Source organism: Lissotriton vulgaris, chromosome 2_1 (assembly GCF_964263255.1).
Source record: "Lissotriton vulgaris chromosome 2_1, aLisVul1.2, whole genome shotgun sequence".
NCBI lineage: Eukaryota > Metazoa > Chordata > Amphibia > Caudata > Salamandridae > Lissotriton > Lissotriton vulgaris.
In genome coordinates, this window is record NC_141687.1 from 1,660,131,320 (window position 1) to 1,660,153,815 (window position 22,496).

At 43.8% G+C, this 22,496-nt stretch overlaps 1 protein-coding gene across 8 annotated transcripts in view; it reads right to left on the reverse strand.

Moving 5' to 3' along the window:
• Positions 1-22,496, reverse strand: part of PHACTR4 (phosphatase and actin regulator 4) — a 633,103-nt gene that overhangs the window by 117,731 nt on the left and 492,876 nt on the right. For all 8 annotated transcript variants that reach the window (XM_086957584.1, XM_086957577.1, XM_086957583.1 and 5 more), the window contains 4 exons: positions 20,122-20,278; positions 17,237-17,292; positions 10,600-10,661; positions 9,953-10,090 (listed from right to left, as the gene is read on the reverse strand). In XM_086957584.1, coding sequence (XP_086813710.1) covers positions 9,953-10,090; positions 10,600-10,661; positions 17,237-17,292; positions 20,122-20,278 — 413 coding nt within the window. The remainder of the gene's footprint in view (positions 1-9,952; positions 10,091-10,599; positions 10,662-17,236; positions 17,293-20,121; positions 20,279-22,496) is intronic.

Consider the following 22,496-nt stretch of genomic DNA (forward strand, 5'->3'; position numbering starts at 1 on the left):
TTCGCCCTGATACCCACCGGGATTTATGTCTTTTGGCATCAGCTTCGTGTTGGGCCACCCCTGCTTGAAAATTCTTTTGGGAATAATGGTGTACAGTGACCCTGAATCAACCATGAGCTCAACACTCTTTCCATCAATGATAAATCCTGCCTTGGGCCTGTGTTTCCTCCTTGTGTCTGAGTCGTGAGACTTAGTGAAAAGAACCTGATCACTCTCACTTCCATCATAAGATGATGGTTCCACACACAAGATCCTGTCTGGTCTGTAAGGGATGACCGGTTCCTCGGATAACATTGCTACTTTGCTTTTGTTAGTATCTCTGCACATTCTAGCAAAATGACCTTTTCGTCCACATTTTAAGCACTCTTTGCCAATAGCCCAACATTGTCTTGAGTCGGACGCATGGTAAGCGCTCCCACACTTCCCACACATTTTGTTACTCGCTCTATTTGGGAATTTCCTTTCCCCGGGGGTGTTTCTCATGCCTCTAAACCTTGTTGAAGCAGCAACTTCCCCTTCACAACCATGTATAACAGAAGTTTCACTTTCACTTGACGTATTGACCTTAACATCTCTACGATCCATTTCTTTCATGCACAAATCAGACTCCTCAATTATTTTAGCAATATCGATTGCATCCTTGAGAGATGGGTCCTTGGCAGCCCATAACCGTTCTTGTGTCTTTCTGCTCCGACACTGAACAATGAGTTGGTCTCTAATCATTTCTTCAGTCATTGGTCCAAACCTGCATTTTAATGAAAGTTCCCTAAGTCTAGTGACAAACTCATCAATGGACTCGCCCACTCTCTGTGGCTGGGTATAAAACTTATATCTCCTCAGCGCTATATTTATTTCTTTAGCAAATCTCAGTTCTAATCTTTTACGCGCCTCCTCATAAACATCTGCAATGGGTTGACCTCTCTCATCATTAGCTATGGGCAAGTACTTAAAGATGTGTTGGCCTTCCTTCCCAAGATTAGTAAGTAAAATTGCTTTCTTTCTGCTACTAGCGTAATCTTGGGCATCTAAGGCTTCTAAGTAATTGTCAAACATTTCAACCCACTCATCCCATTCTATACTAGGATTCCCTGGCTGGTTTAGGAAGTGAGGTGGTGTGGAAACAGCAGAGAGATCTAGTGCATTAACATCCATATTTCACTGTGATGTACACCCAAATTGTCAAACTAAAGTGTCTAATTGCGCTACTCTCACATCCACCACTATGTATTGTGAAACCAAAACACAGTATTTTACTAGAACATAGCTTTGTCACAATAATGAATGCTGTCCTACTTTGTGCATGTGCTCCTATAGTACTTTCAAAGACCAGAATGCACTATTGTGCCCCATAGGATGACAACATCACTTCATGAATGAGAGCAACTTTTCTGTATCAGAGCTGACTGCAACAATTAGTTTCTTCGCAAATTTCAGCTAGGGTTAATGCATTGACTCTGCTCCTAAAATAACAGATTTAATCGTGCCATATGTGTCTTTTCAATACATTCAGATGCACGTAAATACCACTTTATGCCCTTAGGTGGCAGTGTAACATTAAGAACCCCTGCACTTCCCTTAAAAACTCAAGTTCATGCTTAGTTTCTTGTGAAACAATTATGAACTGAAAGTGACTAGTTCCTTCTTCAGCATTGATAGTATGACATTTTGAGTTCCATGCAGGGGAATGCTCTTCGCAGTCAACTTTGTTTTGCAGCGTGTTTCTCACAGAGGCATTAATGGCTCCTCACGTTCGCCTCGTAACCCACTTTTCCTTTCAAAATTTCTCACAGGAATGCCCCTTGGCTGACAGGGTTGTCGCAGGGAATATACACTTTCCTTAAAGAGGATTCACACGTTGCTCCGTGCCGCTTGTATTCCATACATTCACGTCGAGCCTCTTTCTGACCTCCAGCTGGCATTCTCCTCCACAGCTGTCATCCGGCATTTCCCTCAGCACTGCTCGAGCGTCTAAATGACTCCGTGATTAACCTCTAGTCAGCTGGCATTCCTCCCATCAGCTGTCACACAGCTATTCTCTTCAGAGCCTTTCCTTAACTTCAGAAGCACTCCGAAAGCATTTGTTCGTTCACTCGATGCTCATCATCTTTTATTTTCCTTTGCCAGCTGTCATTCAGCATCTCTCCTGTGCGCCGCTCACTTTCTCTCTTAAATGGAATGCGCGCTTCCTCCCCACACATCGACAAGCAGAGTCACGCTTTCTTACTTGTTATCACCATAATGTGTTGGAGATTTTACGACGGCGCTTCCTCTGCGTGCGCAAACTTCCATTTATTTTGCCTCTCCTTTCATCGATCCCCTCGCTGTGTGCTGTGCTCTCCGCTGACAGAAGACCGCCCTCGTCGCCAATTTATGTTGTAAATAAGGAGACATTCGCAGGAGGCATCATGAAGTTAAGATGAGCTTTATTAACCAAGCACAACACCAGCGCCCGTTCGCTTCCGCCAGCGAAGCCTCACTGACAGAGAACCGGCGGCGCTCACCTTAGAACGTTCGAACCGGGACATTCCACTGTGGCGCAGGGGTGCGACCACAGTGAAGTCACAACAAAGTTCAAACAAGACTTAAATAACCATGAAGTGGGCTACTAAAATAACTGCGTTGCGAAACACCGGCCTTCAATTCATTTAACATACAACAATATAACCGCGCTGCAGCTGATCTCCGCGCTGCAGACGATTTCTTGTCTTTATGGGGCCATGTGTTTGAAACACATGGCCCCATAAAGAGAAGAACGCTTTTGCGACGGGAGGAAGGCAGGCGAGGCCGTCCAAGTGAGACGGCCGAAAAAGAGAAAAGTATACGTCATACAAACCTCTTTTCCAATGGCTGGCCAACATTTAGCATAGACTGTGATGCTGGCCACTGGAAAAGAGGTGCGGGGATTAAAGCCCGTTACTGAAAGCTCCTCAAAAACAAAATCTTGCCGAGCGAGCTGCGCAGGTGCGCAGCCACGCCAGCAGAGACCTAAAAACCTAGGGGACAGCATATAAGGAAATTATACCTTACAATAGTGTTGTGTGGGTTGAACGCAGGGGTTTAAAAATTAAACAGAAGGGGGACTCATCGTAGACACTCACTTTCAAGAGATTAATTTTAAAAGGGCAACCAAACCGCCACAAGTCACTATTGTGTCCTACCAACTGATCAACAACAATTTGTTTTATATGTTTTAGTTTTTAAAACAAATAAAAGGCATTGTCACATGCTTAAAATACAACAAAACAAATGCTGTCTAATTAAACAATAGCTGGAGAAGGCTACACTTTTATACAGAACATATTTTTAAGACCCATAGTCTGTAAGTACCACAAGCCCCTAGATATATATTTGCTTGGAGTAGGTATAATGCATTGTAATAATAATAACAGACTATCTAAGTAACACAGTGCATAATGCATTAGATTTACAGACAGATGTATATTTGGCCACATTATATAATTTAATCCAAACGTGCAGGCATTTGCCATGCATATGAGCTCTTTGGACTATGTTTACGCAGAAAATGTTCTATTTTCTTCTTTGCCTTTAAAGTTGGACTCAGGGTATTGTGAAACACAAAGTTAGTAGCACAAAAGGAATTGTTATTGTAAACACTAAAATAAATCCACCCACTTGCCCACAAATACCCACAGTTGCACCTGGTAGAGATGCTTGCTTTGCAAACACCAATTGAAAAAAATAGCCCGAGGCTGCAACTCTTTTCCGTTCGTGTAGCGCATGATCTGGCTGCTTCTCCAGGTGAAAGCTGTGTCCATGTAAATTCAGGCTTTCGGAATAATGAATGTTGTACTACAGTACAATGAATCATTGTTCTCTGCGATGGCGGTCGCCTCATTCCCAACCGACCGCTTATAGAAGGGATGCTGACAGATAGACAGCTTAATTAAATGTGCTGGTGACCCAGCAGCATTAGTGGGCGCCGCGTCAAAGAGAGAATAACTGAGATGCTTATTTTTAGGTCTGCAGAGCTTTGTTTGGGGGCTGGCGTCCTCTGCTGTGACAAACCTCGTCACATCTGCATTTGTAGCATCAGTCATTCTGCCTTGCCTGTTAGCTCACAGCTCAGAGAAATCACGTGGAAGGGAATACAAAAATGTAACATTACACTGGTGTGGGAGAGACGTCACAGGAAGTATGCAAGTGTTCCCAAACAAATACTAGTCTAAGTTTAATGTATTATTTTTGGCAACACTGCTTGTAGGCGGGTTTAACTGCAACAATCCATTATATCTGTAGAAGCAAAAAATGCAAGACGCTGTATTGCAGTTGTCAAACAAAAGCTTCTGCCTATTACCAACACGCAATTTGGATAAAAGGGTGCAGTGAGTTCCTGTGGGAGCCTCTTTGGTTTTCTGTGGAAACCACGTTTTTTGTAAATAAAAAACATTTGTCATGTAAATGGCTCCACAAGACAAATATGTCGAACGAACCACGCAGAACAGCACATCAACTCTGATAGGAAACGGAATGTTCCCAGGAAGGATTTTCGTGTATTCTACAAATTTGTACACACTCTAAATAAGATTTGCTCTTCGTACAGCAGGACTTACTTTAGTGAGTGACTTACTCGTTCACATATTTTCTTTATTTGATTTAATTAGGAGTGTTTATATAGTGCACCTGTAACACTGGAAGTCTGAGGAGCGCTTCACGTAGAAAACAGAACAAAGAAAGCAAAAGTAAATGCCATGCCGCAAGAAACGCAAAGCGTGTGCATATGGTTTGTCGTTAAAACTGAAAGCAGAGCGCGAAGCAGAGCGCGTGCATATGTTTTGTCCTTAAAACTGAAAGCAGAGAGCATGCATATGTTTTGTCCTGCGTGTGCACAGCTAAGCTGTTAGACGTACATGTGCCCCACAGCCGTGTGAACTTCACTCATGAGGGGCTTTTAAGCCATTGCGTGCAGCAGCTGTGTCCCTCCATCCGTCTCTCGTTGACTACAGAGCGAGGAAGTTGGTGCATGGAGTTCAGAGCAACAGAGAAGGGAGCCCGGGGACGCAAAATAGACGTTAGGCTGTGAGGTCATTAAAGTCGCTTTGGAGAAAATGCAAATAAGGCTGTCTCAAGAGCGAGGACACGGGTGGGCTACAGGTGCAGTTGTTTTGGCCAGTGCTTATTTATGGAAGGGTTGCTATGATATTGAGCGCGGGGTTGGGGGGCTTTATAACTCGGCCTCATGTCCTAGGCTGCTTGAACTACTTTAAAAAAAACAAGCTTAGCTTGAGGCGACTTGTAGGCAACGGTTACCCCCCTAAACAATAGAATGTTAATCGTGTAATCGGATAGTACATTATTTAAAGGCGACACATTTAAAAACTGCCAATGTCACAAAGGTAACAGATTAGTAAAGGGAACGTGCATCCCTTTGAAGTAATGAGTGTGAAAGGGCAGAAGGGTAAGGCATTCAGAGGAACTGCTCCTGTGTCTCAGTGATAGAGCGGTTCATGCATGCCTTGTACTTAGTGAGTGAATTCCGCTACAGGGCGCTACATCCTCGCTTTGGGTCACTCAATGAATTCTGTGATGATCGGGTGCTCTCTGTATCTGGCACACTGAATTAATTCTGCATGCAGCACTTTATACGTGTCTTTGGCCCAGTGAATGGATTCTGCGATGTAGCGCTGTATGCGTGCCTTGGTCTCTCTGAATAAATTCTGCAATTCAGCGCTACATGCGCGCTTCGGGTTCATTGAATACATTTTGCGATGGAGTGTCAGGTGCGCGTGGGGCTTGCTGAATGAAATCTGCAATGGCACGCCTGAAGCGCACATTGGGATCCTGCAATTACTTCTGCGATGGACCACTGCAACTGAGCTCTTCATCACCCATTGGGCTCGTTTGGAAGAATTCTGCGATGGAGCGCTTTCTTGCGGCTTTGGCCTCACAGCACTTCTTGCAAGCCTTGGCATCGCTGAATGAATTCTGTGACAGTGCGCTTCATGCGTGTGTTGTGTTCACTTTCTGAATTCTACGACAGAGCGCTTCATGAGCACCTTGGGCTCACTGAATAAATTCTGGAAGGGAGTGCTTCAAGGAAGTATTGGGTTCACTGAATACAATAGGAGATTAAACTCTTTACGCAGGCATAGGGTTTACTGAATGAATTATTAGATGAAGCGCTTTATGAGTGTACTGGAAGCACTGAATTCATTCTGCGATCGACGGCTTCATACGCGCTGTGGGCTCGCTGAATTAATTCTGAGAGATGGCACGGTCATGCTCACTGAATTAATTCTGAGATGTAGCGCTTCGTGCTCGCTTTGGGCTTGCAAAACAAATTCTACCACAGAGCGCTTCGGTGCGCCTTGGGCTAACTAAAAGAATTCTGCAAAGGTCATCTACCTGTGCATGTTGGACTCAGTGAATGTATTCTGTGGAGGAGCGCTTTAAGCACGCCTTGGGCTCAGTAAATTAATTTTGCGACAGAGTGCTTTATGCGCTTCTCCTTGGGCTCCCAGCACTTCATGAGCGCACTTGGCTCACTGAATGCGTTCTGAGATGAAGCGCTTCATGCGCGCCTTGTACCTACAGCGCTTTGACGTGTGTGGGGCTTACTGAATGAATTCCCGCGTTGGGGGCCAGGAGTCAGGCCCGACATAGTCGCAACAGCAGTGTGTGCCCTGCATTCCAGATGCCACTCTCTCCAGCCGGCCAAATTACCATTGAAGGTTGGAGCAGCCGCCTTCCCTTCACGCCTAGCCTTGGGCTCAGTAAATGAATTTTGCGACAGAGCGCCCTTCAACACGTGTGGGGCTAACTGAATGAAATGCCACGTTAGGGGCCAGGAGCGAGGCCGCGTAACTGGATGCATTGCCGGCACACATTCTGTTAGCGGGCCCACCCCATGAGCGTGCACATAGGCTGTCTGAAAGACACCGTGAGCGTGCACATGGCATGTCCAGGCGCCGTCAGATGAGCAGTCGTCGTGATAACGCCGCGAGCTGAGCCGTACACGTGCACAGCGAATGTCTTTCACCCGTGTGCACCTATCCTCTCCCCCATGCTAAGTAAGTCGGCGACAATAGATCTCGCTTACGCGATCAGCGCATGGCGCTGCATCTTTAGGCGAGACCTAAAAACAGAAAGCTAACAGAATTGTTGTGCTGGTGCAATGTTTGGATAATGACAAATTAATAAACCAAATCGGAAAAACGTTGCGTGTCTTGATTGTTTTGTTTTCAGTGGTTTATGCATGTTCTTTAGAATTGGTGACATTTGTTTTTTTATTTAAGAATAAGAGGATAAAAATGTAAAGTTTTGCTGCAAATAGAAACCCCACTCCCCCTCATCTCCTCTCGTTTCACAAAGGGATCATTTCTTGACCCTTTCACATTGATGTTGTAAGTTCAACGTCATTCACAATTCTTTGGATAGAATTGTGGTACCAGACAGAACTAGATGTAGTTTATAGGTAACAGTATACCCAGGTTCTGAGGGACGCAGGGCAACCCCATTATAGTTAATGACTCTTCCAAAATCTAGTGGACAATGGGCATCGGTCTTATGCTTTTCTGGAAAGGCTCCCTAAAATCATATAAAAAACAGTCCATCTGTTTGGTGGTCATGAAGAGTGAATCTTTTAGCTGCACTGTCTATCACATTATGAAAACCCCCAATATCTTCCAGTGGTGAGTCACTGGGATGGGTGATAGAGATGAAGGCATCGGGATGAGGTATTTATCCCATTCTGTGTGGGTTTCACAGAGCTCCCCTTACTCTCTCTCATCATTAGAGGGTATCTGGGTCCTGGAGCAGAGCGGTCTGTGTTGTATGCCTTATTGATATAAGCAATGCCGTAGGTTTTTGTGCTGGAGTGGATGGTTGAGAAGTGGGTGATCTGGTAGATGTGGATGTCTGTGGCGCAGTAGGTGTAGTAGATGGAAATCGCTTTCTATAATCTGAAAGCATAACTTGCAAGTCAGAAACCAAATAGCCTGGTAGACAAACCATCTCCTCCTGGAATGGCTGCTGATACTGGTCATGGGAAGAATATAATGCTGTTCATATTCCTCATCATAGGCCTCCTCTTCTTGACATTTAACATGCAACTTTGAGGGCCTGCGGGCGACCCCAAAGGGCCCATCATCATCGTAGTCTTCTTCTCCTAAGAGATGAGCTGGAATAAGGGATGTTACTTTGCTTGGAGAGGTGTGTTCAGAGGTTACAAATGTGTTTTTTAAACAAGGTTTTTGCATTTTTTCTGTCGACAGTGTCGCTAACATGTTATCTGCTGTTAGCTGTGTCGTCGTTGGCAGTATCACTGTCGTCGGCAGGGTTATCGGCATTGATGGAGGAGCTGTTGATGGTGTTGTCGATGATGGGAACAGGAAAATCTTCAGCGTTGCTGACTAGTCATAGATGACAATGTCGTAGTCGAGAAGGAGGTGGTGGTGGTGGACATAGCAGGGATTGTAACTGTCATCATTGTCAATGATGTGGTTGTACATGTCTTTGGTGTCGACTGCACTGACTATTTTCTCATCAACGATCTGCAGGCAGAGTCAAGGAAGGCTTGTTGAATGAGTGACTGGCCTTAGGAGGTGGAGTAGGCGGCTCAGAGGATGACTTATTAGCCTTTTTTGAAGGAGGCAGCAGGCTGTTTTCAGTCAGTCTTTGAAGAAGCAGACTTAGATTTGTGAGGAGAGTTTTAAGGACTGAGGCCTTTGGAAGACCCATGAGTGGCCTTTTTTTAGGCTTTTCTATACTGCTCAGAGGAGGATCTGGAATGAGTTGATCTCTGGCTCTTTTGGGATCTTCTAGATCACGAAGGAGAGTCCTCATTTTCAGAGTCCGAAACTGGCTCTTTTCTGCTTTTGAAACCAGTAAGCAGCCTTCCTTCTCTATTCTTCAAAGCTTTGGTTGAAAAGGTATGACATACCTTACAGAGCTTGGCAGAATGTTCCGGGTAGAGGCAATAAATGCAGTATTGGTGCGAGTCTTCAGAGTGTAGTCTCTTTTTACCGAAGGTATTGCAGACTCTGAAGAGACTTTTCTTCTCCTTGTCTGATATGTTGGTTAAATGAAATCAGATTCCTATGGAGGAAAACACTGGATAAAAGGTAAATATTTCCACAGCACCAGAGTATTGGGAATATTCTATTGAAAGTATCCAAGTAGCAAAAAACTACTGAGCAGTGCTCAGTGGAGGCTCCCTAGTAAGACATGCAGTAGAAAATCAGAGGGACTGAAGCTTCTCTCAGGAGTGTTCTAGAGGGTAAAGCCTGATTGCCTGAAGTATAAGTTTGGTCTCTTTTTTAAATAGACTATCAAAGGTTACCAAATTGAAGGGCCTAGGGCCTACCTGCTCCATCTTTAACATGTTATTACTATTATATTGTACCTGGGACTCCCATCTCGACAACTGGGAATGATTTAAACAGGTGAATCTATAAAAGGTTCAATACTGGAGTAAATCAGAGGTCCTTTGGTTGTAAGGTGTCAGAGAGAATTAGGACAGATGACTGAAGGGAGGCAAAGAGTTCTAGGAAAGAGGCGAAACATATGTATGGAGAAAAGAGGATCAACAGGAAGACTGTGGAACCATCATGGGGGTGCCTTAGGATTTGAAAAGTAAAAAAGGGTGGCAAATGGAAAACCAGATGGTTCTGAAATAGAAGCAGCTCTGCAAAGACGCATTGGGATTGACTGGAAAAATAAAAGAGATGGCCATCCAACATACACTTACTGTATTGGGGTTCTGGCCATGGAAAGATGGAACACCGGTGACTGAGCTGGCCAGGTCACAGTCTACTAAGACAAGCAGCAGTTAACAGCAACAACATTTCTGGAAGAAGTGCAAGGATGTATTTGGGTAGAAAAACTAGGAAGGGCCAGCATGAAGAAAAGATTGCTGTGTTTGTTCCACAAGTTCAAAGCAATAAAATACTCTGTGAAGCAGACATTGGATATAAGACAAGGGCTTCTCTCCTACCTTATCACCTGGTGTTAACTTAGTCCACGGTTTGTCAGCTCTGCGATCGTAATCCTGTGCATCCGTCACCTCCACATATTCGTGAAACCTCAGGATTTTTCTTGCCTGCAGTTCTGCCACGGTCGGTCTTTGACTCAGCTGAATATAAAGAAAATGTAAGAACTAAGACACCTGCGGGAGAGAGACTGTCCTATTTCTGGACTGCTACACTGTACTGCAAAGTAGCTCCAGTTGCCAGGCAGGCTTACATTTGCATGTGGGTGTTTTGGAGCATATTGAGCGAACCAAGGAGCTTGAAGCTCTGAACATGATGGATGGCTATAAATCATAAAAGGGGCATACTATTCAGATCCAAGACTATGCCTCACAGCACTGCTCCAACACAGACTGGGCTCGGGTAAAAAATAAAAAAAAGATGTGTGTTTAAGGTCATAAAAAATGCATTCCGGCTACAAGAAGCTAGCCAATTAGTCACAAGTGAATAATACAGTATTTTCACCACAACTGTCCTAAAACTGCGACAGTTGAATCACGAGCTCTCCAACTTCATACTCCCTTAACTCAAGATGCACTTCACTCAATACCTGCCCTCCTCTACAATATATTGACGGGCAGCAGGGCTCCACAGGCTCCAAAACGCCTCTTACCTTCCTTGTCAACCGCCTTTTAATCTCGCGCTTCTCAGCCTGGCGGTCTGCTTCATTTTTAGCTAAAAACAAATTAAGAGGAAATGTCAGGTCTGACTTTATTTACAGATGTCATAGCAAACACAGGTGACGTCCTCTGCCCCAACCTATGAGGAAAATCTCACATTTTCCCCACTGGCATTGACCCTAAAATTGTGTGGCTTACAGTAACACCTTCAGCATGCACAGGAAGAATAATTACACAGCACATTTATAAAAAAAAATGGCAGCTGCTAAGCAACAGCTCTTTGGCATTTGTAGTTGTGGATTTAAGTATTTATTTTTATGATGCTGAATTGTGATCTTCATACTTCGTTTCTCAGCATGAGCTTAATAACCAGACATTCTTTTATGGATATAGAAAAGCTTGATAAGCAAGACATTCTAAAGATATTTAACACCATCCTTACCAATGGCCTAGCCATTATATTTTTTATTTGCTATTTAATCACTGTTAACGAGTTACAAGTTAGGGAATTCTTGTTGTTCAGTGCCACCCATTTACAAATTATAACTGGTGAACCTATCTACTTTTTGCCTAATTAACCATTAACACTTTCACACCTTGACATAATGACATCATGGTGGATACGTTTTACAAGGCATACCATTATTTCAGCACTTATGAAAGCTGAGGTCAGATATCAAAGTGCTCCTTGAATTACCTACTGCCCACATCATGTTCTTATTCATTTGAAATGGGATGACTGAGTACAACAAGATGGAGATGGGAATAAAAGAAAAAAACTCACACGAGCATCCAGAAGAGTGTGCTGGAATTGCTCATGAAGATGTGTGGGTCTAGTTCAGGATTGACCAATAACAATTCCTTAACAGGAGAGAATTAGTTTACAGGGGATTTCAACTTTGGAGGGGAGGCAGAGAAATAACCATTTCAAGACGCACACAGCCATTTTTAGTTCTCGCACCTGGCGACACAGCGCGAAAGCGCGGTCGCCTGCGAGACCTATAGTTGTCGAGTTTACTTCAAGGGCCCTAAAAGGGAGACAGGAGATGGGCACGTGCAGGCAGCATGCTGGGATCGGGTCGCGAGCGTGAACACGCGCTAGCATCCACTGTGAACGAGACACGCTAGCATCCACTGTGAAGGAGATCATGCAGTGTTACTTTCGCTTTCCCTCCTCCCCCCTCCACGACTAGTCAACGCGGTGGACGTGCTCGCAAACACTCACTGTTCGCAGCCTAGACAGTAATAAAACTCAAGAGTCCCCTTATATTTAATGGGCCACCCCTAGAGGAAGGCCGCGGAGCAAGACAGCGCTGTTGGTTGTTTACTGTGGAGTGGCTGTCCCGGGAGTCGGCAATTGCTCTTCTGCAGTCCTAACCCGCGTCCCCAGAGCAGGGGAACACAGGGCCTCTCTATATACCTGGCATAGTGCGTGGTGCAATGCCAAGGCCACCGAGCACAGGACCAACCGATGGTCGCTCAGTCCGGGCGCGCTGCGTGTGCCTAGCGCATCTAACTGTCCATCCTCGCGCGCATTTCCTGCCCGCATTGGTACCGCAGGAGCCTTCCTCAGACGCCGCGCAACAGCCGCCCCTACGCACGTGGCGGCAGGGGGAGGAGGTAAACCAGGGACAGGGCCTGCCTTCCCAGGCACTGCGCGCGCAGCATACGCTTTTCCCCGGACAGTAGCAGCACCTCGAACCTAGAGACCCGCCCTCTAGTCTTTAGCACAGTTGTGCATGTCCTGCACTGGGCACCAACTGCCACGTCCTGGAAGTGAGGAGCGCCAACCGAAACCACAGAGTCACCCAGTCTTGCCTCTGGTCTCCTCAGGCTCAAGGCATCCATGGCGAGACGGGTGCAGAGGGCCTCATCGTGTGACTGGGTCTGCTGCCCCATCGAGCCCGGTGAGGAAAGCAAACACATTTCAGGCTGGGCCTCAGTTGTCCACAAATGACAACGTAAATAGTAAATCATCAATGCAATCACTGATGCATGAGCATAAAAAGAACGCACTGAAACAGCGAGGTACTTGAACGAAATTATGAAGTAAACAGCGAATTCTAAGGCAACCTTTTTCTTTTCCGAGTTTTATATTGAGCGAACTTGACCCTGAATGTTCCTCCGCGCTCACGGGCTTTTATAATGGTAAGTAAATGCATGGAAAGTTTACCACACAAACGCGCTGCTCTAAATCTGAGTAACTAGCCCCGTGGGAATTCTGAAGGTGTAAACATGCTACGGGCCCCTATAGCACAGTGCTCTTCTAGCAGTGACAGCACACGTCCCTCTGATTGAAGTGGGTCTGCTGAGATATCTGATAAGCCCAAACCGGAAGTGTTGCCAATGCTACCCCATCAGCCATGGCCTGCCACTAAATGTCTGGTTTTGTAATAGTTTATTCTGTCTCTTTCAGCAGACATAAACCAATTATGTACGTGACCACGAATGGTTGGTTCTGAATTATTCCCTTTAAATGCCCTACAGTGTTTCCTCCTCAGACGGCACAAATTTGTCAAATGAGATTAGACATACTAATGCCACGTGTGGCAGCGGAGGTACTGGTGCGGTCTATGTTTAGAGCATATTAACAATGCTTCTTCTCACAGGAAGTTTGCAAGCTTGTGGTGACCCTCACAAGGTAATTGGTCATGGGAGTTCTGTCTGCCGTGGCATGCAGGGTACAGTCTGACACTTTTGGTAGTAGTGACTTTTTGCCATTTCACTCTGCATTTATCCATATTTCTCCTTTTTTCAACTTGTTGGTATGTGTTCGATGTATTTATGTCACTGTAAATTCGTACCTTTCCACCTCATTTAACTAGTGGATGCACACCCACACATTGACGTAAGTAGGGTTTTAATGTTATAATTAGCCACAGCCGAGTAAACCTATGTTCAGCTATTAGACTGGTAGTTATGGTAGACTGAGTTGAGAGGCAATCAATGAAAGCTCCTATTCCTGTTTTTTATTTTTGAAAATAAATACAGACTTGGAAAAGGTTGATTTCCTTCTGTAACACGAGTAAAGGTTGAACATTCCTTGCCACAGTCCTTACTTTGTCAGCTGAATTTTCTATATGGCCTTGTGGCAACCCAGGAGGTGACTCCCACTGCCGGCCTGTCACCATGAGAGGCACCCTAAGCTGACGGCCACTTCCTGCTTTGCACCCTCAGCTGACGGCCTCTTCCTGCTTTGCACCATGAGCTGGAGGCCTCTTCCTGATTTGCACCATCAGCTGACAACCTCTTCCTGCTTTGCACCCTGAGCTGACGGCCTCGTCCGGCTTTGCACCCTGAGCTGGTGGCCTCGTCCGGCTTTGCACCCTGAGCTGGTGGCCTCTTCCTGCTTTGCACCCTGAGCTGACTGCCTCTTCCTGCTTTGCACCCTGAGCTGACGGCCTCGTCTTGCTTTGCACCCTGAGCTGGTGGCCTCTTCCTGCTTGGCACACTGAGCGGACTGCCTCCTCCTGCTTTTCAAATGAGGCGGTCTAGGTCCCTCGCTACAAGGGGAAGCTCACCAGATGGTCGAGGCGAGAGGATCACAGAACTACAAGTATAGAAACTACACTCTAACATGTCAGCCAAAGTAATTTCTGCTGCACCACTGTTCTCAAGGCTGGGAACAGGTTCCACTCAGATAAAGGACTGTTTGGTGCGCCTTTGGTCTGTCCCCTTAGACTCTGTAGGGAAGGGCCGTTCGTGGTCGGGATAGGAGTGGTGCCCTGCTCATCCATTTGACCAATACTAATTTCATTAGGGCATGAAAATCCCCTCTGGTCACTTTATGGCTGGCTTGCCATCCCATTGCCAGTGGGTGGATCTAAATCAGCTTTTTCTAAATCCCATCAGATTGTGGGTGTCCCTATAGCTACCAGTGTCCAGTGTAGATGGATGTCATGTCTCTGAATATTCTTTTAGTTCAACTTGCGTGTCTCAAATATCCAACGTGTTGTGTCATCTTTTCTTGTGTGCATTTATCCTCTATACTCATGGCGTTGCTGAAGCCTCTCAAAGTAAGGACTTCTGTCAATAAAGATGGGTGAGGAAGCAATGCCCCGATTACTTAAAGGCAATCTTCATCACTCCAATCTCTGGTTTTCCTCAGCAAAGGCTCAACAAGGTCTTGCTTCCCTGCCCCTTTTGATAACTTCAAGTCAAGTCAAAATATACTTTTATTTGATTCATTAAAAAAATCATAAAAGGATGGACAACCATCATGAAACGCAGTGCTTTAGAATATACATTTTTAAAAACCTAAAAAGACTTAAAGTCGATGTCGCAATAAGGAGATGCTTATTATTTTAAAAATAATTACGAAATTAACAATGGATTTGGGAAAAATCTGCTAATTAGTTGTCGCATTTTGCCAGTTCTTTTGCTGCGATTTTCCATAGTGTTATGGCTCTGCAGGACAGGGGAATTGACGACCCTCCGAGACATTTAATGACCACTGCTCTACATGTTCTTATTTGTTCCTTCCTTAGAGCCTCCCGGAGGGTGGATTTTCGGGCTTCCAATAAAAAAGAGCAAGTACATAGAAAATATAGTAGTGACTCTTCCCCTTGGCCACAGAGACGACACTCCTTGGCCATATTTGTTTCCATTTTGGGGTCAAATCCTTTGAGGGGAAAGACCCCATGCGTATCAAATGTTTTTTTCTGATGGGAGAATTGTTCCAACAGCTTCCCGGCCCCTTTTGATAACTTTCATATATATGTGAGCTTACTGCGCAACAGGAGGATTATGGGGCAATGGGCTATTAAACAAGCATTTACAATGCAATAGGTCTCGCATTATTAAAGTTTGAGTTATTGGCATTGTAAATGACAATGCCTTTTATTCATTTGCATCAGTGAGTAAACAAGCACTTTGTACTTATAGACCATGCTTATGAAAAGCAAGGCTGGCAGTCTCTTTTACTGCCAGCCTTGCTCACCGTAAGCAAGGACTATACGTTCAGAGTGCTTGTTTACGCACCGATGCAAATGAATAAAAGGCATAGTCATTTACAATGCCAATAGCTCAAACTTTAATAATGCAAGACCTATTGCATTGTAAATGCTTGTGTGTTTTAAGTGGTTGTCTTTCGTTTCTTGCAGATTAAGTGGTTTTCCTTTAAAAATCATGGGTCCCTATTTAGATTTGGAGAGGGTGAGGCAGGGTCTTTCACTACAATTATGCAATGTGGCATAGAGCAATATGTGAATGTGGTTTGTTGAAAACTTTAAATGCAGAATGTGGGAAAATCAGTAGATAGTGCAACAAGAGTTCTGTCTCCCACATTTCCTTTCCACTAAGCCTTTTAATATTAATGCATTTCTGGATCCCATTTTGTTTAATGAAACATCAGCACCTTCTCTACTTTAAACTGAGCGAAATGGAAAACTTCCTGCAAGGTGATTGGTAAAATGTCACTGGTCAGTTTATTTTAAGTGTTAACTGTGAACTAGATCGCAAAACTGAGTGGGAAATGATAAACAGAAAGCTGCCATAGTCAATTTGTCGATGTATCTGGTATGTGGACAGGATTTTTTTCGAAACGTTAACATCACGTTTTAGGGTTAGACCTATAATAACTGATAAAACCCCAAAGAAAGGGAAACGGCCATCAGTGTAAAAATAAACACTGAAACACATGCACAACCGCAAATTAAAATGCCATTCAAAGATAGGAAAGTCATGAGTAATCCAAAATCTTTAAACTTTCATGAGGTACTATGCTGCTGGGAGGCTTGACCACCCCTTCAATGTCATCATATTGAGTGAGGAGTAGGTTTTAATAGTACTGTAATCCAGACAGAGACTGGAAAGAGGGCGTGTGAGAGGTAATGAGATGCGAGTGACAGTGTAATACACAGACTTTCTATTTTTAAAACAGTCTAACAAAAGTCAGTTGGACTGCCAGTGGAATACACTACATAGCCTGCATTGCATCTCCTTTACATTAAAAAAAAGTACTTTTTAACAAATACTGCAAAAAAACAGGTTTTGTAAAAACTGGGAAAACTGTTATGTCTATTGTGAGGGCTAGGCAGCTGAATAAACACTGATAAGCATTTTTTTCAAAGGTTTGGAAAACACTGAACACACCACTAAAATCCACAAAAAATAAACACTGAAAATAGGACAGCCTATTTATATATAGTCTCCAATTCTGTGAAATGTGTCGCTGCCACAGATTTGTACAATTACTAGGCCCTTCTCTGGACCAGTCTTTCTTTTATAAGGTGTATTTGTGGTTAAATAGAACAGTGCTCTGAATTTTATTATTTTGTACAAGGTCATAAAACTACTTCTGGAAATGGGACATATACTATTCATGTGAGAAATAGAATCTGAATAAAAGGATTGAAAATTAACTAATACAGGTAGGAGTTCCATTGTGTATATGACACATTTAGTTCCAATATCTGCACAATGGCACCCCAAAACGTGTACCAGCCAGTCCAGAACACCAGAGCACATCTGCACTATATCTGGACCACTAAATGCATACAAACACTATGCCGCGGGGTAATCAAATCGGTTTGAGAGCACTCCATTGATGTACAGAAGTGCATCTCTTGGGGATAACTGGTATTCATTCTCAATCATTCAAGTCACGCTAGAAGAACTGATAATACTCACGCTGCAGGATGTTTCTCTGCTCCAGTTCCTCCACTGTCGGCCTCTGACTGAGCCGCCTATAAAGAACGGAAGAAAAAGAGGACTGTCTCAGGGTTTCAGAGAATGGACAAGTTCTCAAGCATGGAAACAAGGCTGCATTAATTCCATCAGAGTAGAACATTCGAAGGCCACACCACATCAAAACACATCCCTTTACCTAAATATATACAGGACTCTAAACCCACATACGTTAATGGTAAAGAACACTCTGGTCTGCAAACCATGATGAATGTACAAATATGGAAGATATACATCTTACAAAGCCTTGGATCTTTAAGCTCCATATCACCATGATTGGTGCATTTCACTTTAATTCTACTACACACCAAATCTCTTTATACCCTCACTCCGTACCTAAAATCAGGGATAGTATGTGGCACAAGAGTACACATTGCATTATAAGGCCTGTCCCTTGACATGCATGTAGTGCTGCACGTCCATGCATCAAATGCCAACGCTGCATGAATTCCACAGCGCTGAATGGATCACATCACTCTAAATTGAATAGGCTCGATGACCACATCTATCCAGTCACAATTCGGTATGTACACAGGTCGCCAAGTACATTACCATAAAAGGAACATATAACGTGAACAAAAGCGAACAACCCTGATTATACAAGTACTCAAAGCCAACAACCATAAATGTACACACCATTGCAATCCCAAAACGCTGACTGAAAACACCACTGAAAACCTACAAATCTGAAAAAGGCACACAGCATCAAGAGCATATCCCTGAATGAACACATGACTCCAAATCAAAAATCATGAAGTGAAAAGCTAACCACAAGCCTACAACAAATTATATCTGCCACCTCATCATCCTGAATGGATACACTACAACAAGCTGATAACACTTTGTGTACTCTGCACAGCAAGTAGACAACTCTGAGTGAGAACAGGTCTCCATGTCACAAACCATATGGAGAATACCCCCAACTATGCATCTTTACACCACTACAAGCCTGAATGTACATTGACTCAAATGATCAACCATGAAGGTAACACATTACATCACTGCATGCCCTTTTAACGTTACAGAACAGTAGATATTTTGTTAACTTGCTTTGAGATCTATTCTATGTTAAAATAAATGAGAGAAATGGAAAGGAGAGTGGGCGACTGTGTTAGTGGTGAGACAGACTGAGATGGAGAAGAGTGACTAGCACTGAGGATGGAGGAGCAGAAGTCTAGGTGTGAGGGCGTGGGGCAGATTGAAGAGTGGGTCTACATAGTATCTGATAGCTAGTGCGGTAATCTGATAGGCAAAGAATTTCTACTTGAAGGCCCCTCACTTAAGCATCCTCACCCTTTTGACCAACTCAATGAAGCAGATCTCTTGGGGGGCGTGTAGAGGTAGGCCTTACTTTGCAGCTCTGATGAACACGTTATTGGCATTATGTGGACATACTAATGGTACATGTAGCTGTGGGGATCAAACTAAAAGATGAAAGGGGCCACAAGATGTTCTGCAAGTTTAAGATATAAAGGGTCATTTGATGGCAGTGATAGTTGCCACTGCTACACCTGTTTCAGATTAGAAAAAGCTACATCTCACAAATAAAGCCCAGTAGCAGAGCAGCAAATTTCCCCTCATGAGCTCTTCGTCAACAAGAAGCACTGTTATCACCAAACTCTACAGAGAAGAGTTGACATGAAGACATTTTACCTGCAAGAGAAAATCCAGTCATAACAGAGCCCTGTAGGCTGAAAGTAATAGATTAAGGAACCAAAATATAAACTTTACCACCAATAGTCTGTCTCGCTCTGGAAAACAGACTTCATATTGTGCATATATTGCTTTAGAGCATTCCCAGACAGATGAGCAGCAACCTTTCTTTGTCTGAGAAGGCATCGTTTAACGTATGCATGACATTGCCACACACATGATTTCATATGCATGTTGTAAAACTTCATGATTAAGTAAGCATGCACATGTTTTCAAAAGACTGGATTCTAATTACCCTTTTAACTGATATGAAAGCAATACACGTGCACTTACTTTTTCGCAACAGTCAACCAATTTGCGTTTTGGTCAATTTATCAATACAATTCGAGTCAGTTATTTGTCATTGAGCTTCGATTTTCCACAGGGGGGACTTGAAGAAAACCAGGTGAAGGCCAGACACACATTAACACCTTGGCTGCTATCGATATCCCTCTCCTGTGCTGGACCACAATAGAAACGGGTGTGGTCATGACGAGCTCAGTTCGTCATCAGCACACGAGCACTGTGCTGCATGACGAGCTGAGCTCGTCATCAGCACAGAAGGGGTTAATATGCAAAATCAGGGAATTGTACAAGGATGCATTTCTATTTTTGCATTATTATAATGCAGAGTGTAAGTGGAAGGGTGTAGCCCTCAAGCAACTATGACAGAGTGGTATAAGAGGAGAAATGCGCCTCAGAAGTCCATCGGCACGGAGAACTAAGACACAAAAGTAAAGAGGTGTGCCTTGGTGTTCGGACAGTACTGAATACAGAGCGGTTGAAATAGTATTTGTAGAATGGAGTACTTGTGAAGTCTCTAGCAAACCTAGTGCACAGTGGTACTACACAGTGTACATGGCAGTCCATGGATATGGAAGACACAGTGGCAGGAATGAGGAAGAGTTATTGGAATCCACACAAAGTAGATGTTAGTGAGGTGCACGTGGAGCAGGTTTCTCAGTATCCTAACAGTAAAGTGGGCAGTATGGTAGAAGAGGAGTGTGTGTTCTCTGGAGTCTCACAAAAAGGAAAGCAGTGTGATAGAACTGAAGCAGTGTTCTGTGGAGTCTAGCGACGACAACCAAGCTGAAGTAGCAGAGGTTGTGATGCATGCACAGCTGCCAAGCACATACCTGTTCAGAGCTGTGCCAATTTGCTGCTTGAATTCGGTCCACTCTTCTTTGCTCTTCCGGGGTAGAACATTTACTTCCTGTGGCTCCTCAGAGGCTGGTACGCTGTTCAGCTTCATAGCAAGTGTGTCCTTCCGCTTCACTTTGTTAGCCAAAGAACCTTGTGGGGGTGAGAAATTGAAGAGAAGTCAGGGTAACAGGACATGCAAAAGTTTGTGTATGGAGAATATGGAGCTTTCACCAAGTTCCTCTCGGGTGCAAAGGAAGTATTCACAAGCGAGACTCTGAGAAACCACAGACAAGGAATCCATTCACAGACACAATTTTTTTTAATGTATTTCACAAAACCTAAAGTTGTGTTTTATTACATCTCGTTTACATCAATGATGTTTGTCAAATGCACCTGTTGAAGTCAATGGATAGGCTATTGCTAGTGAGTAGCACCTCTCAGTCAGTGAACAGGTTTCTACTGTCACTTGGTGCCTCCTAACTTGTGGTTACTGTACGTGGTCAGGAAGAGAGGTACCTCAAATGTCAGGGTGTATGTGTCTGTGGTTGATGATATAGTCTTTTCTTAAAAGACCATAAAACACAACCTGTTTATTATGGACCTCCAAGGTATCAAATCAATTGTTGCATTAAACCAGACGTGTTGTTCAAGTTGAATTTAATGTAACTAATGAACAAATGCCAACTTTAGGAAATTGCCACTTTGTTGCAGAGTATTCCAGTGAAAAAGAGCAAGCACGTAGCAACTCTCACAGTCTCAATCAATTGTGAGGGGGACCTCTTTGGGTTGTTCGGGAAGCCCTCACTCACCAACCTGGTTGGTGACATGCTTTATCATCGGGCCCCACCAGGAGTGGACGAATGGCACCCTAGTGTGCTGCAATGCCAGATTACTGCGGAGCTGGTTTTTTTGTGAGTGAAGTGTGATTTTTAAAGTGATTTAAAAATGCACCAATTGCGTAAAAAAAAAAAAAAGACATTTTAATAGTATTTCCAATTGGACATGGATAAAAACAACAGTGTGGGATAAAGGACAACATTAGAAGTCCAGATTTATCCTATGTGTGGTTAACATGTTTCTGCCTCAGTGATAATGGTCTATCAGGTGTTCGTCAGGACCAGTGAAATCCCAAGCCCACCCCAGCCTGGGGTACAAGCGTTAAAAGAAAAATCTTCCAAAAAACACTGTCAAGATTCTGATTTATTAGAGTGGAACCGAGTTTATTAGAAAGTGCTAACGATTAGAGCACCATGGGTCGCGGGAGGGGGGTGGTAGCAAAATGGCACACCGCCCTGTATGCTAGGCACCCGCTCGGTATTTAAGCGAACCCTCGAATGCCGGACCCCCTAGCATACAGGGCGGTGTGTCATTTTGCTACCACCCTGTGAGAAAGTGGCTCTATATATACTGGACCAGAGTAAGGTAGAGTGTGTATAGAGTCCACAAACCCCAGAGGTATAACAGAGGTTAAAGCCAGGTGTGACCTTACTCTCTAAAGTGGTAGCTTGGTCGAGCAGTGAGGCAGTACCAGAGGACAGTGTAAAGCATTTGTTGTACAAACTCAGTCAGCAAAAGGTTTCACACACTCAGACTGAACTCCAGGCCAATTGTTTTTATATCAAAAGATATAGTTGTTTTATTTCTAGAACCAACAGGCATCAAAAATATACTGCTCTCAATAGGATAGGTCTCAGATGAGTACCCTCAGAAAGGCAATAAACTTTGAAAAGACAATAGGTACAGGGGTTGCAGTAGGCAACACAATTCTACACACAATTTAGCATTGAGCTCAATGGATCCCCTTACATAGTCACAGGTGATTACTTTGTAGATCACTTAGGTAATTCCAGGACTGGCTCCTAGGCTCAGTGCTAGGGTCTAAGCTGGAAACTGTTTAGCAAAAACGTTTTAGATATTGTGGTGATTTTTCAGGAATAAAAAGCTATTTTAAAAGTTCACACTTAGAAACTTTTCAACAGAAATCTAGCAATGTTATTCAATGGGAGAAAATTCAGGTTGCAGGTAAAGTACGATCTCTTTACTTTTGCAATCCAGTACTGGTCTCCTGGGGCCAGCACTGGGATCTCAACTCAAAACAGGTAAGTAATTACGTTTCAGTATTTCGTATGATTTTTAAAGAATATTTATAGTTTTCAAAAGTAGACAGAAGAAATTTCATAGAAAAGCAAACAATGGATTCCTATGGACAAAATACAAGTTACTAGTAAACCCGCTAGGGATTACTTTTGCGTTTCAGCACTGGGCTACAAGGTACATTACTGGCTCCTCCCCTGATCACAGGTGAGTATCTCGGAATTCGGCTGATTTTATATGAATATTTCAAGTTTCCAAAAGTAGACACTAAGAA